The 12,764-nt window shown below is 41.1% G+C and overlaps 1 protein-coding gene across 1 annotated transcript in view; it reads left to right on the top strand.

Annotated features, from left to right (window-relative positions):
- NOL10 (nucleolar protein 10) overlaps nucleotides 1-12,764 on the top strand; it is a 114,402-nt gene that overhangs the window by 80,598 nt on the left and 21,040 nt on the right. Inside the window, 3 exon segments of the mRNA XM_010379671.2 lie at nucleotides 2,406-2,485; nucleotides 2,689-2,787; nucleotides 4,599-4,688. Coding sequence (XP_010377973.2) covers nucleotides 2,406-2,485; nucleotides 2,689-2,787; nucleotides 4,599-4,688 — 269 coding nt within the window.

The following is a 12,764-nucleotide window of genomic DNA, read 5'->3' as shown; positions in this document are numbered from 1 at the left end:
AATTGTACTGCTAATTTTTGAAACTATAGAAATAGATATTCAACAAAATGACAGTCATACTAGAAAGCACTTTATGTATATTACTAATATCTTTTGATGCCAAATGAGCCTTTATCTTTTCCCCATAATATATAAAACCTTCTAAATAGGTATCTTAAGAGTAGAAGTAAGTAATGAACTTCCCTTACTTCCTAAGATTGTTTTTAGTGCAGCATTAGTATACTGAAGATTTGCAAGTTCTGACTGTTCCGGATATGGCCTATAACAGATCTTATAGCTTGGTATTTCCCACAGTGCATTCCTTGGAATATTACTTCTGTAAAAAGGACTGGGTAGATAGCATAGTGGCTGATATCATGGACACCGCAGGTAGATTGACATGGGTTTATATCCCACCTCTCTCACTTAATAGCTGCACAACTTGGCCAGTTGACTTAGCCTCTTTAAGCCTTGGTTTCCTTATCTGTAAAATGGGAATAATATTGGTCCCTACCCATGGGGTTGCTTGGAGAATGAATCAGAAAATGCTTGGAAAATATTCAGCACCCTGTTATTTTAGAGATTTTTGGCAAATAAATTTGGGAAATACTAGATTAAGCACAGTTAAATCAATTTCTTTGTCTCACTTCTTAGAGCCTTTAATACCATTTTATATTGTAAATCTCCAAACAGGGGAGGAAAGTATGAAACATTTCCCAAACTTACTTGACCATGGAGCCCTGTTTTCTCAGAAGATCTCTTGGGACTAGTGATCCATGGAGTTAACTATAGGAAATGCTGCTGCATCCGATTCTTGGGTTAGGATTGTTACACTGTGGAAAGCGCTTCACTCAGTTTTTATTTATGGCCTGACTTGGAATAATTCTGTGAGATTAATAAAGGAAACAAAAAATTACTTTAATCACTGGTATATGTATTTTATAATGTAGTGGTTAATCAGACCCTTATCCTGAGGAAGGTTTAGAGAATACACATATGCAGTTGTATACATTCACATTTCATTAAGGCTCAGCCCTCTTAAGACTCCATTGTGAAAGTTCAAACCCCATAGTTTTTTTTATTTTTTTATTTTTTTCCATAGTTTTATTAACCTAATGAATTCTATGATAGTATTTTCCTAATCAAGTTTTAGAATTACTTTATGAGAGTATCCTAAATTTAATTTTGCTTTTCATATTGTTCTACAACATATACTATTTTGCACTACCTTATGATTTTGCTTAGTGCTTTTCAGGGCTAGAAGGATGGATATTTCTAAAATTTGGAAATTAGAGTAATGTTTTCCTTAGAAAGATAGTCACTTATACCAGAGGTCCCCACCCTCTGGGCCATGGACCCGTACCAGTCGGTAGCCTATGAGGAACCGGGCCATACAGCAGGAGGCGAGTGGCAAGTGAGCATGACCGCCTGAGCTCTGCCTCCTGCCAGCCATGGCATTTGATTCTCATAGGAGCGTGAACCCTAGTGTGAACTGCACATGCGAGGGATCTAGGTTGTGTGCTCCTTGTGAGAATCTAATGCCTGATGATCTGAGGTGGAACAGTTTCATCCTGAAACCATCCCTCCCCGCATCCGTGGAAAAATTGTCTTCCACAAAACCAGTCCCTGGTACCAAAAAGGTTAGGGACCACTGACATATACCATAAATGTTCTGCATCTGAGTACATCACATGTGGCCTTATTTTGAAGATAGTCTCAACCTTTTTCTGTGTCAATATTTGCAATTAATAAATAATTTCTATGACATAGTCGGAGCATTCTTATGTGACCACCAGCACCACAAGTTCTAAGTGTAATCTATTACAACTGGGAAACTCTGAAAGGTATCGTTTGAGGCAGGGTTCTCAAATCCTGACTGGCAGTGGACTTTTCATTAGTCCCTGATGAGGAATGCATATGTGATGTATTAATATGCATGTATGTGTATTTCTATATGGTGGTAGGAATTTGTCAGCTGTTCTTTCTTGGAAGATGGTTCTTTCTACTTTGTTTTTGTGAGTGTCCTTTGTTTTTGCAAATGGTGGGAGATAACAGTGTTTCTCCTCTCTCCTTGGCAACCTACTCTTGAGCCACAGTATTATTTTCTAAATTGAACTGGTTTGTGGAAATAAAAAATCTGAGGACCACTCAGAGAGTATAAGGGAACGAACCCTCTTTGTCATGGTTCATAAGGACTTTCTCATCTTTTTGTGTGTAGTATTATAACATTTAAAATAAATAAGGATGATATTGCTGAAGTCGATTAAATGTTCTCTATAGATATCAAAGAAGATTAGTAATTCTAATCCTCAAATTTTTACTCTGAAGTGAAATCTTATTATAATCAAATTGTGGTCCAAGAAAAACTGTTGAATTTTAATGAAGATTGCATAAGGACCTGCTGTCTTCTGTTTGACCTTACCCAGGGCTCACCCACCTCATTGGATCACCTTTCCTTCGGGCATATATGCATGGGTTTTTCATGGATATAAGACTCTATCACAAGGTAAACAGAAAACTACAGTTATTGTGTTTCAGGTAACTAATGAGCAATCTATAGCCATTTCCTCACTACTTGCACTTTCATAAAACATACATGGGATTTGTAGGGGATCTGCCTGTTCTTTGGTGTAACTGTCATGGTGTATATGAAAATGATATTACTAAATACCATGCTTTTATTTTAAAAACTTTTTTCATTTTGAAAAGGTGAAACTGATGGTAAATCCATTTGCTTATGAAGAATATAGGAAAGATAAAATACGACAGAAAATAGAAGAAACGCGTGCACAGAGAGTCCAGTTAAAGGTAAATGTTATACTTACCATTGAATTTATCAGCGAAGAGTACTTAATTTTCATTTTGTGTATTATTCCAAAGAAATCTGCCATTCTTTTCTTGGTTTTCCATCTTTAATCTGCATCTTTTGTAGTTTGTTTGTCATCAGTGTGTCATGTTTGTCATGAGGGTATAAAAACTCTTTACAATTTTAGCATTATGACCTCTGTGGTAATTGTACTGTGGGAAATAATGCTAGGATGATTGATATTGTCACCTCCACTAAAAACCTGATAGCATTTTTAGATGTGTTTTCCATTTTTGGAGTATCGGGACTTTGCTAATCCCCATTCCTTACTGACCTTTGGCCGTATCTTAGGCTTTCTATTTGGATCATGGGAAATGGTCGACAGTCATAAACTGTGCTCGCTGTCTGAGTACATAGAATTTAATGTAAAGAATGATTAACTTGGTATTCAAGAACTGAAAAAGCAGAACTGCTAAAGGATGGAGGAGAGCGGTGAACTACAGGAAGCAGCCACCAACTCAGGGCTGGGGAGCAGCCTGGGGAATAGGAAGGGGAGGCCCTGTGGAGCTGGACCCAGGCTTCTGAGGAGGGGCCGCAGGCAGGTTCCAGGGCCCTTGAGGCATAGCGAGGATGTTCCCGGGAGCGTTGGAAACTGCAAACTGGAATCCACCACTGCTGTGGAACCATCTGTTGTTTCTAGGACAAAGAGTTGCTGTTGTGTGGTGCCAGCGCAGACAGGGAAGGGCAGGTCCTGCTCCCTCACCTGCCTTGCAGTCTGTCTGCAGCCGCCTCTGTTGGTTCATTTCAACCACCAAATGATACCAGTGTTTATAACTGAACATTGGTATGCATACATACTCTGTCACTATAAAAGACTAGTGAGTGTTTTCTGCATTTACCCTCAGTACTTTTTTCTTTTTCCAGACTGTTAAAAGATTTCTGGTGTCTTTTGAGACAGGATCTTGCTTTGTTGCCCACGGTGGAGTACAGTGGCACAATCAGAGCTCACTGCAGCCTCCACCTGAGCTCAAGTGATCTTCCTACCTCAGCCTCCCAAGTAGCTAGGGACTACAGGCGCACACTACCATCTCAACTAATTTTTTGTAGATTTAGTAGAGACAAGATTTTGCCGTGTTGCCCAGGCTGGTCTTGAACTTCAGGACCAAAGCGAGCCTCCCATCTCGGCTTCCCAAAGTGCTGGGATTACAGGCATGAGCCACTGCACTGCCTCTCAGTGTGCTGGGAAGAGGTTCTCAGTGCCCTGGGAAGAGACATGAGGGTGAGTTCCCCAGCAGTGAGCTGGGGTTGCCATTTTTGTGCCATGTGGCCCACCCGGTATCATCACCTGTCTACATTTCCTACTATGAGGATAATGAAATTTTAAAAATAAGAATTAGTTTGCTGGGCGCTATGGCTCACACCTGTGATCCCAGCACTTTGGGAGGCCAAGGCGGGCAGATCACGAGGTCAGGAGATCAAGACCATCCTGGCTAACACGGTGAACCCCCGTCTCTACTAAAAATACAAAAAATTAGCCGAGCATGGTGGCAGGTGCCTGTAGTCCCAGCTACTCAGGAGGCTGAGGCAGGAGAATAGCGTGAACCCGGGAGGCAGAGGTTGTGGTGAGCCAAGATCGCGCCACCGCACTGTAGCCTGGGCGACAGAGTGAGACTCTGTCTCAAAAAAATAAATAAAATAAGAATTAGTTATCTCCTATTTATGAGATTATACTTACAGAACTGTTAACCTTTAAGCTAATATGTGAATATGTTAGCTTTTATAATAAAATAATCAGCTTTTATTTTCTTTCTAGAAATTGCCAAAAGTTAACAAAGAGCTGGCACTTAAATTGATTGAGGAAGAGGAGGAGAAGCAGAAATCTACATGGAAAAAGAAAGTTAAGGTAAGATGAAAAAGTATCGGAAAATCGTTTATGCATTTTGTTGATAGTAACTTACATCTTTTTTATTGTCTCTTTTTACTTTAAAAATGCATGTAGGACTTTTTCTTTCCTGCTTATAAGATTAGTATATGCTTAAGATGGGAAGTCTGGAAAACAGAAAAGAATATCAAGAAGAAAGCTATCCTTACAATTCTTATACCAGAGAAAGGCACCGTTAATATTTTAGTGAATTTTCTTCCTGTCTTATTTGTCTCAAAATTAGAAACTACAATAGCAAGAGTCTTGTATGTGTAAAATGTTTATCCTGATTCTTTAAAATAACTCAGGTCATTTCCCATGTTGTTAAAAATTATTTGTAGATATTTTTAATGGCTACATATTCTGTTCTATGGAGTGATGATTTACTCAATCCTTCTATTGTTAAACATTTAGGTTATTATTTTTCTTTGTTTATAACTCCAGAAGTAACTGATTTTTATTGAGACTTGGTGTTCTAGGGCATATATGCAGGCTGAAGTGTAACTTCTACCTGCTTTCCTTTACAAATGTGAAAATAGACAAAGATCAGTCATAAAATAAATAAAAATTCGCACTTGGTTTAGTTGGTATTTTTCTAGGTTTCAGATAGTTGAAGAGTACCTGGGTCCTTGCCAATCCTGTTTTCTCTGCTTAGATGAGGCAGGCAGATAGCCAAGCTTGATTATGTGCTGGGATGAGTTGGAAAGAACTGATCTCTGCGACAGCCTGCAGAACCTAACTCTGAGTAAGGAGCTGACCTAGTAGCTTTGGGCCAGCTGTGTGGTGCCCTCGGGAGGTTTCTTTTGTTGGCTTATTCTTTCTGTGTCCTCTGGTTTTTAACCAGGTACGTGCATCTAAGATGAGTGAGCTCCTTTTGTCTTCATTTCTGTTCATGCTCTTCAATACCCAGGGACTGCAACTAAAGGATCTTGTTCCTAGCTCTTTGCACACCGGTTATGTAATCTTGGGTGATTGCTCATCTTCACTGGGTCACAGTTTTTTCATCTGTAACATGCAGGGACCGGAGATGGGCCTTCTTAGAGCTGTGATTTCCGAATGAATTCAGACTCAAGACTCCCCCTTGCTGTCTTCTGCTTACTTAGCCTCTCCCTGCATCCCCTCATCCTCGTTTATTACATTCTAAATTTCTGGAAGCCTCTCAAGTAAATAGAGGACTTTTAGGTTTCCATTTTCATGACATGAATAATATGCCAATGTTGAAATAATTCCTCAAACTTACTAATATTTGAATTTATGTCTGTGTGCTATGGCTCTGCACCTTCCTGAGTTACACCAATGTGTATAAATGAATATGTATGTCTTTAAGTGTTTAAAATACAAGTCCTTCCTGCTGTGTTGACTCTCTCCTCAGAGTATTCACACTGATCTTCTTGTTAGCCAAGCCTAAGCATGATTAGGGAGGTAACTTTTCAGCTTTGTAATATCATTTCACAGTAAAAGCTAAATGGAAGTGATCTTTGGGTGTACATGCCCTAAGGCTTCAGTAGGTGGAGAGTGGAGCTAATTTAGGCTATAAATGTTTGCATTCCTATCTGTGTTTTATGCCAGAGTCCTTATTATCTGATAGAGGTGAGAATACTTAAGTTACAATTTAATGTTGCTACTTTGTGCAGCATGGTATACCAGAGCCTTTTTATAAGGCCCTGTGATTGTCAAGATGCAGAAGTGCCCTTCCCTTCCCCCCATTTCTTTGGTAGACCTTTGTTGAGGTTGAGGGCGGCCAGAGAGGATTTAGAATACACCGTAGTGCAGGATGGTAGAAATGACCTCACAGGTTGAACACATGCAGAACAGTCTTCATGGTCAGTAGGGAAAATTAGCATTGTTCCATGCCTTTAAACATTTTTGACAAAACATTAAAAACTCTCTTACTGTCCATTATAAATTGGAAAACTAGGATCTTTTTAGTATATTGTAATTTAAAACATTAGGAATAAAGCGTAATTTTTTTTTCTTTGTTTTCTTTCTTTTGTCAGTAGTACTTGGAACAGTGCTTTTTTCTCCTCCTAAATTTTTGATACGGAGCCAGCATTTTTCTTTGCCTCAGCAAATTGTCATACTCATTTTCTAAGTTTAGATAAGCTTCCGATGTTTTATCCTTTGCTCTTTTGACATTATGAAATGTCTCTGAGAGTTCCTTTAATGTGAAGTTTTTTGCCAGCGTCACTTCCACTGGGACATTTTTCTTCTTCATGTCACAACTGTTTTCCTCATTTGTTTAGAGAAGTTTACCATTGCACGCTCCCCTCACTACAGACTTAAGAGTGCCAGCCAGCGACAGCAGCCACATTCCCTATATTCCCACGGCCAGCTCTTTCTTCTCTAACTCTCTTTACATTTGATTCACATTTTTGTTGTTGCAGTTTTATCTTGTTGATTAGTTCTCTTTAAATTGTACTTTTTTGTAAAGAGTTTGTCTTTGGTATCTAAAGAAGCAACACAACAGTTACACGTGTCCTGTCTGCATGAACCGAACAGGAAATTCATTGCGCATCACACTGCCAGTGCAGTGACCAATCACTGACAGGCTTTGAGAAAAGTGACCCATTATTTACGTAGGGATTTGTGGACTAAAGAACTCGCAGCGGAGTTATACTTTATGCACATACTCAGTTGATGAACAGAGATAACTGAAATTTGAACCGTCTTGTTGGGGCACCTGGTATTCTTTAACTGCATTCCTTGGCTACTCCTTCCTGTTGGCACTGTGCGAATCAAGGACTTGCCTTTCGTTATCTCCAGTCACATCTACGTTCCGTTGATGTTCGCTTATTTTGTTGCTACATATTCTCTGATTAACTATCAGGATGACATTTGATTATTTTAGAACCTATTTGTGGGTCACCCTGTAAAGAATTACCAAGCTGTGTACCATTTTACTTCCAGTGAAAAGGAGGAAGAACGTTAGAAATTCTTGTCTTCTTCCATCAAACAGCAGTTTCTCTTCAGCTCTTCATAGCTGGAAATGCGATCTTTGTAGCCATATCACATGATAACAGAATTCTTCCAAAGAGTAGTATTTGTAAAATGTGCCCCTAATCTGCTTTTTGGTGACTTCCTAGCCCAAATCAGACCTATTATCAGAGCTCAGTTTCATTCCAGAAATATTTATATATGGTCTTTTGAAAATCTGAGGCTGTGCTTAGAAAAAGTTTGTATAATTTGTTGTTGAACAGTTTCATCTTAGGTAAAGTGAAGATCGTAGAAATCACTCATGAATTAAGGAAAGAATCCTTCATTATAATTTAAAAGAATACTTGAAAGAATTGCTAAGTCCCATCAGCAGATCACTAGTCTGGCCTTTGAACTCAGCTCCTCAAAAGCTTGAGAGCTTTACTAGCTATGATACCTCCTGATTTGAAAGTTGGTGTCTTGCAATACCAACTTGAAAGGTATGTTTTGCCTTGTCTGCAGCTGAAATTTATGGGAGGGAGACAGTGAAATGTGTTCCCAAATATTGCTGCCACTGATAACACAAAAATCTAATAAGATGTTTACTGTATGGTTGATATTGAACCTCAAATGGGAAGTGGCCCACCACATAATGTTAATCAGTGTTACATGGACATTATCCAAACTCAGAAATTTTGGTTGTATTAATTCTAGTTAACAATTAAGGACCAGTGCAGTAGCTCATGCCTGTATTCCCAATACTTGGGAGGCGGGAAGATTGCTTGAGCCCAGGGGTTTGAGTCTGCAGTGAGCCATGATCACACCACTGTACTGCAGCCTGGGCTACAGGGCAAGACAGCATCTCTTTTTAAAAAAAAAAAAAAAAAAAAAAAAAAAAAAAAAGAATGTATTTATTCTTTCAACAAATAGGTGTTGAATTCCCAGTAGGCACAAACAGCTTTGAGAGGCATGGGCATCTGTGATCTGTTTGATTTGTGAGGGTATGAGTTTTGATTAGAGCTATTTTTCCTACAGGTATCATTTTTTGTATGTTAGCCTTTTTTGTCACTTTCTTACTGTGGCCTTAAAGTCTCTGATGAATGTACTTTTCTTGCATTCTGCAACAGCTCAGGCAGGACTGTGCATGAGATCTCTAGGCCAGGGGTCTCCAACCCCCAGGCCATGGTACTGGTCTGGGGCCTGTTAGGAATCAATCCGCACACCAGGAGGTGAGCCTTGAGCTTCATCTGTATTTACAGCCACTCCCCATCGCTCACATTACTGCCCGAGTCCCACCTCCTGTCAGATCAGCAGCTGCATTAGATTCTCATAGGAGCATGAACCCTGTTGTGAACTACACATGGGAGGGATCTAGGTTGCGTGCTCCTTAGGAGAATCTAATGCCTGATGATCTGTCACTCTCTCCCATTAGTCCCCAATGGGACTTTCTAATTGCAGGAAAACAAGTGCAGGGCTCCCACTGATTCTGTATTATGGCGAGTTGTATAATTATTTCATTATTATTACAGTGTAATAATAATAGAAATAAAGTGCACAATAAATGTAATGCGCTTGAATCATCCCAAAACTCCCTCGCCCTCCACCCCTGCCACCATCTGTGGAAAACTTGTCTTTTACGAAACTAGTCCCTGGTGCCAAAAATGTTGAGGACCACTGTTCTAGGCCATGTGTATTCTGTGGCTAGAAACCCATGGAAGAGATATTTTAGCAGTTTCAGGAATTACTAAATACCACTAAGAACTTATATTAAAGTAATAGGGAATGCAATTAGGTAAGATACTTTGGGTTGGATCAGATCAGTTTTAACATCCAAAATATTATTTTTAAAGCTTTTTTAGTATCAATTTTTTTTTTTAATTACAGTTATACATACATAGTTTTAAAAACTAAACATTTCAGGCTGAACACAATGCCTAACACAAACATTACAGGCTCATACCTGTAATCCCAGCACTTTGGGAGGCCAAGGCAGGCAGATCACTTGAGGCCAGGAGTTTGAGACCACTCTGGCCAACATGGTGAAACCCCATTTCTACTAAAAATAGAAAAACTAGCTGGGCATGGTGGTACGCACCTGTAATCCCAGCTACTTGGGAGGCCGAGGCAGGAGGAGGATTGCTTGAACCTGGGAGGCAGAGGTTGCAGTGAGCCAAGATCACGCCATTGCACTCCAGCCTGGGCAACAGAGCAAGACTCCATCTCAAAAATAAAATAAAATAAAATTTCTGGGCCAGGCCGGTGGCTCAAGCCTGTAATCCCAGCACTTTGGGAGGCCGAGGCAGGCGGATCATGAGGTCAGGAGATCGAGACCATCCTGGCTAGCACCATGAAACCCCATCTCTACTAAAAGATACAAAAAACTAGCCGGGCATGGTGGCGGGCACCTGTAGTCCCAGCTACTCAGGAGGCTGAGGCAGGAGAATGGCGTGAACCCGGGGGGCGGAGCTTGCAGTGAACTGAGATCGCGCCACTGCACTCCAGCCTGGGGCACAGAGCAAGACTCCGTCTCAAAAAAATAAAATAAAATAAAATTTCTGTAATGCCATCACTTTGGGAGGCCAAGGCAGGGAGGATCACTTGAACCCAGGAGTTCAAGACCAGCCTGGGCAACGTGGCGAAACTGCATCTCTACAAAAAATTAGCTGGGTGTGGTGTTGCATGCCTGTGGTCCCAGCTACTCAGGAGGCTGAAGTGGGACGATCTCCCTGCAAGGCTGCAGTTAGCCGTGGTCGTGCCACTGCGCTCCAGCCCAGTAACAGAGTGAGACTCTGTCAAAAACAAAAACAAAGAAAACCTAAACATTTCTCCAAGGTTTGTTAGGAATGTAGGCCATCCCATTGTCCCCCCCTTTTCCTCCCTCCCCCTTCCTCCATTTTCACCTCTTGTCAGACAACCACTTTTGCCTTTTTAGCTGATTATTTTGGTATGAATCTGTCTCTCTGTCTCTCTCTGTTTCCCTCCCTCCCTCCTTCCCTCCCTCCCTCTTAACATTTTAGTGTTAGGCATTATCTTTTGATAACTTTCCTTTCCAAGGAAGCTATATTGTGATTTTGATTAAGTTGGTATTCAGCATTACATTGTTGTAACTTTTGTTTTTTTTGAGACAGGGCCTATTACCCAGGCTGGAGTACAGTGGCAAAATCATAGCTTACTGCAGCCTCAGTCTCTTGGGCTTAAGTGATCCTCCCACCTTAGCCTCTCAGGTAGCTGGGATTACAGGTGCACACCACACCCAGCTAATATATATGTATGTATATATTTTAGTAGAGATGAGGTCTCACTGTGTTGCCTGAACTGGTCTCCAACTCCTGAGCTCAAGAGATCCTCCCACCTCAGCCTCCCAAAGTGCTGGGATTACAGGTATGAGCTACCATGCCTGGCCTATGTAGGTGCTATTTCCAGCCGAGTCAGTAGTAATCTGTGACTGCATTTCTTGTTCAATCTTTGTGTCCTTTGAAGTTAATAATTGTCTCTCTTGCTTGTTTTCTATGTAGTTATCACTAATCAACCCCCAATTTATGCCAGTTCTGTAAGTCTTATTTTGAGGTATTTAGATAGGTTAGACTTATACTTATTTACCTTCCTGAAGAAGTTGCTTCTAGAACTTTCTACCCCATTCCATTCTGGCCTGGTCACCTTCTAATCCTGGGACCTCCCTTTACTATTATCCTGTGGATTCAGTTCACCTCAACCCATGTTGGACAGAGAATTACAAGAACCTTCAGTTTCCTGAAGAAATATAGTTTCCAGCCTAGACAAGCAGTCAGTCCATGTGAGGGTATGGTAAATATTTTCAGACATGCAAGTTCTCAACAACAGCCAATTCCCCTTAAATGCTGTGTTTCCTTGGGAAGTTGCTAGAGGAGTTGCTTCTCTAAAATAACAGAAAGAGGAAGCGTCCTGGGAAACCTCACACAAAACGACTGTACTGTGCTGCAAGCCCATCTCAGTCTAGAAGTTGAGTATTCAGTGCTGGGGAATTTTCTTGAAAGAAAATTTCTATTAGTTTTTCCTGCCATGATCCATAGTTATTTTTTGGCAGTGAGGAATAAGAGTTTAAAAAGTGAATGAAAACTCTAGGTGGGGACAGGGTCCCTCAGTCACTGTGTGGTGACTTGGCCACACTGTCTGTTTGGGGAAGGACGCTGCACATGTCATTGCCTCTTAAGTCTATCTCTTGGCTGGTCAGGTCCTTCTGCTTGGGGGTAAAGGCCTGGCTACCAGCATTCCTAGAACTGACCACCATAGGTCACAAGAGGTTGGAGGGTTTCAGAGGTCACCTCACCCCCACGTGCCAGCCTTGCCCTCCCCTCTTTGTGGCCAGCACACCTCTCTTGCTCTTGCAGTGCCAACCCCAGCCAGACAACTCCTCAGTGGGAAAGGGCCAGGACCAGGCTTTCCAGAGCTGGGGTGTGATTTTAAATAGGCTTTCTTTCTGGCTCTCAAATTTTTATTACCCCTATTTCCTTTCCTTCTTTTAAGGGTTTATGTCCTTTTTAAAAAAACTCCTTCTCTGTTGTTCTAGTGAGGTTTTAGGAGAGATTAGAAGATACTAGTGTGCAAGCTACCATCTTTACTCAGAAGTCTGTACCAGCCTAACTTCATAGGTATCATAGCGTTGAATGAACTAATTTGATTGGCCGGGGCGCGGTGGCTCACGCCTGTAATCCCAGCGCTTTGGGAGGCCTAGGTGGGCAAATCACCAGGTCAGGAGTTTGAGACCAGCCTGACGACATGGTGAAGCACCGTTTCCACTAAAAATACAAAAATTAGCCAGCTGTGGTGGCACGTGCCTATAATCCCAGCTACTTAGGAGGCTGAGGCAGGAGAATCGCTTAAACCCGAGACAGAGGTTGCAGTGAGCCAAGATCACACCACTGCACTCCAGTCGGGGTGACAGAGCAAGACCCCATCTCAAAAGAAAAAAAAAAAAAAACTAATTTGTTTCAAATGGCAGTCATTCTTCATATATGTTACTATGTAGCATCCCACTCAGGTAGACAGATACCATTCTTCCAGGTAGGACTGTGGTATGGACGGTACTTTAATGTTTTCTGTATTTTAATGGTAAAGTTGAGCATGTGTAGACAGGTGTTTATAGGATGAATCACTAGCCAGACACTT

This window comes from Rhinopithecus roxellana, chromosome 17 (assembly GCF_007565055.1).
Source record: "Rhinopithecus roxellana isolate Shanxi Qingling chromosome 17, ASM756505v1, whole genome shotgun sequence".
NCBI lineage: Eukaryota > Metazoa > Chordata > Mammalia > Primates > Cercopithecidae > Rhinopithecus > Rhinopithecus roxellana.
Note: the sequence above shows the minus strand (reverse complement) of the source record. Positions and strands in the feature narration are given on the sequence as shown.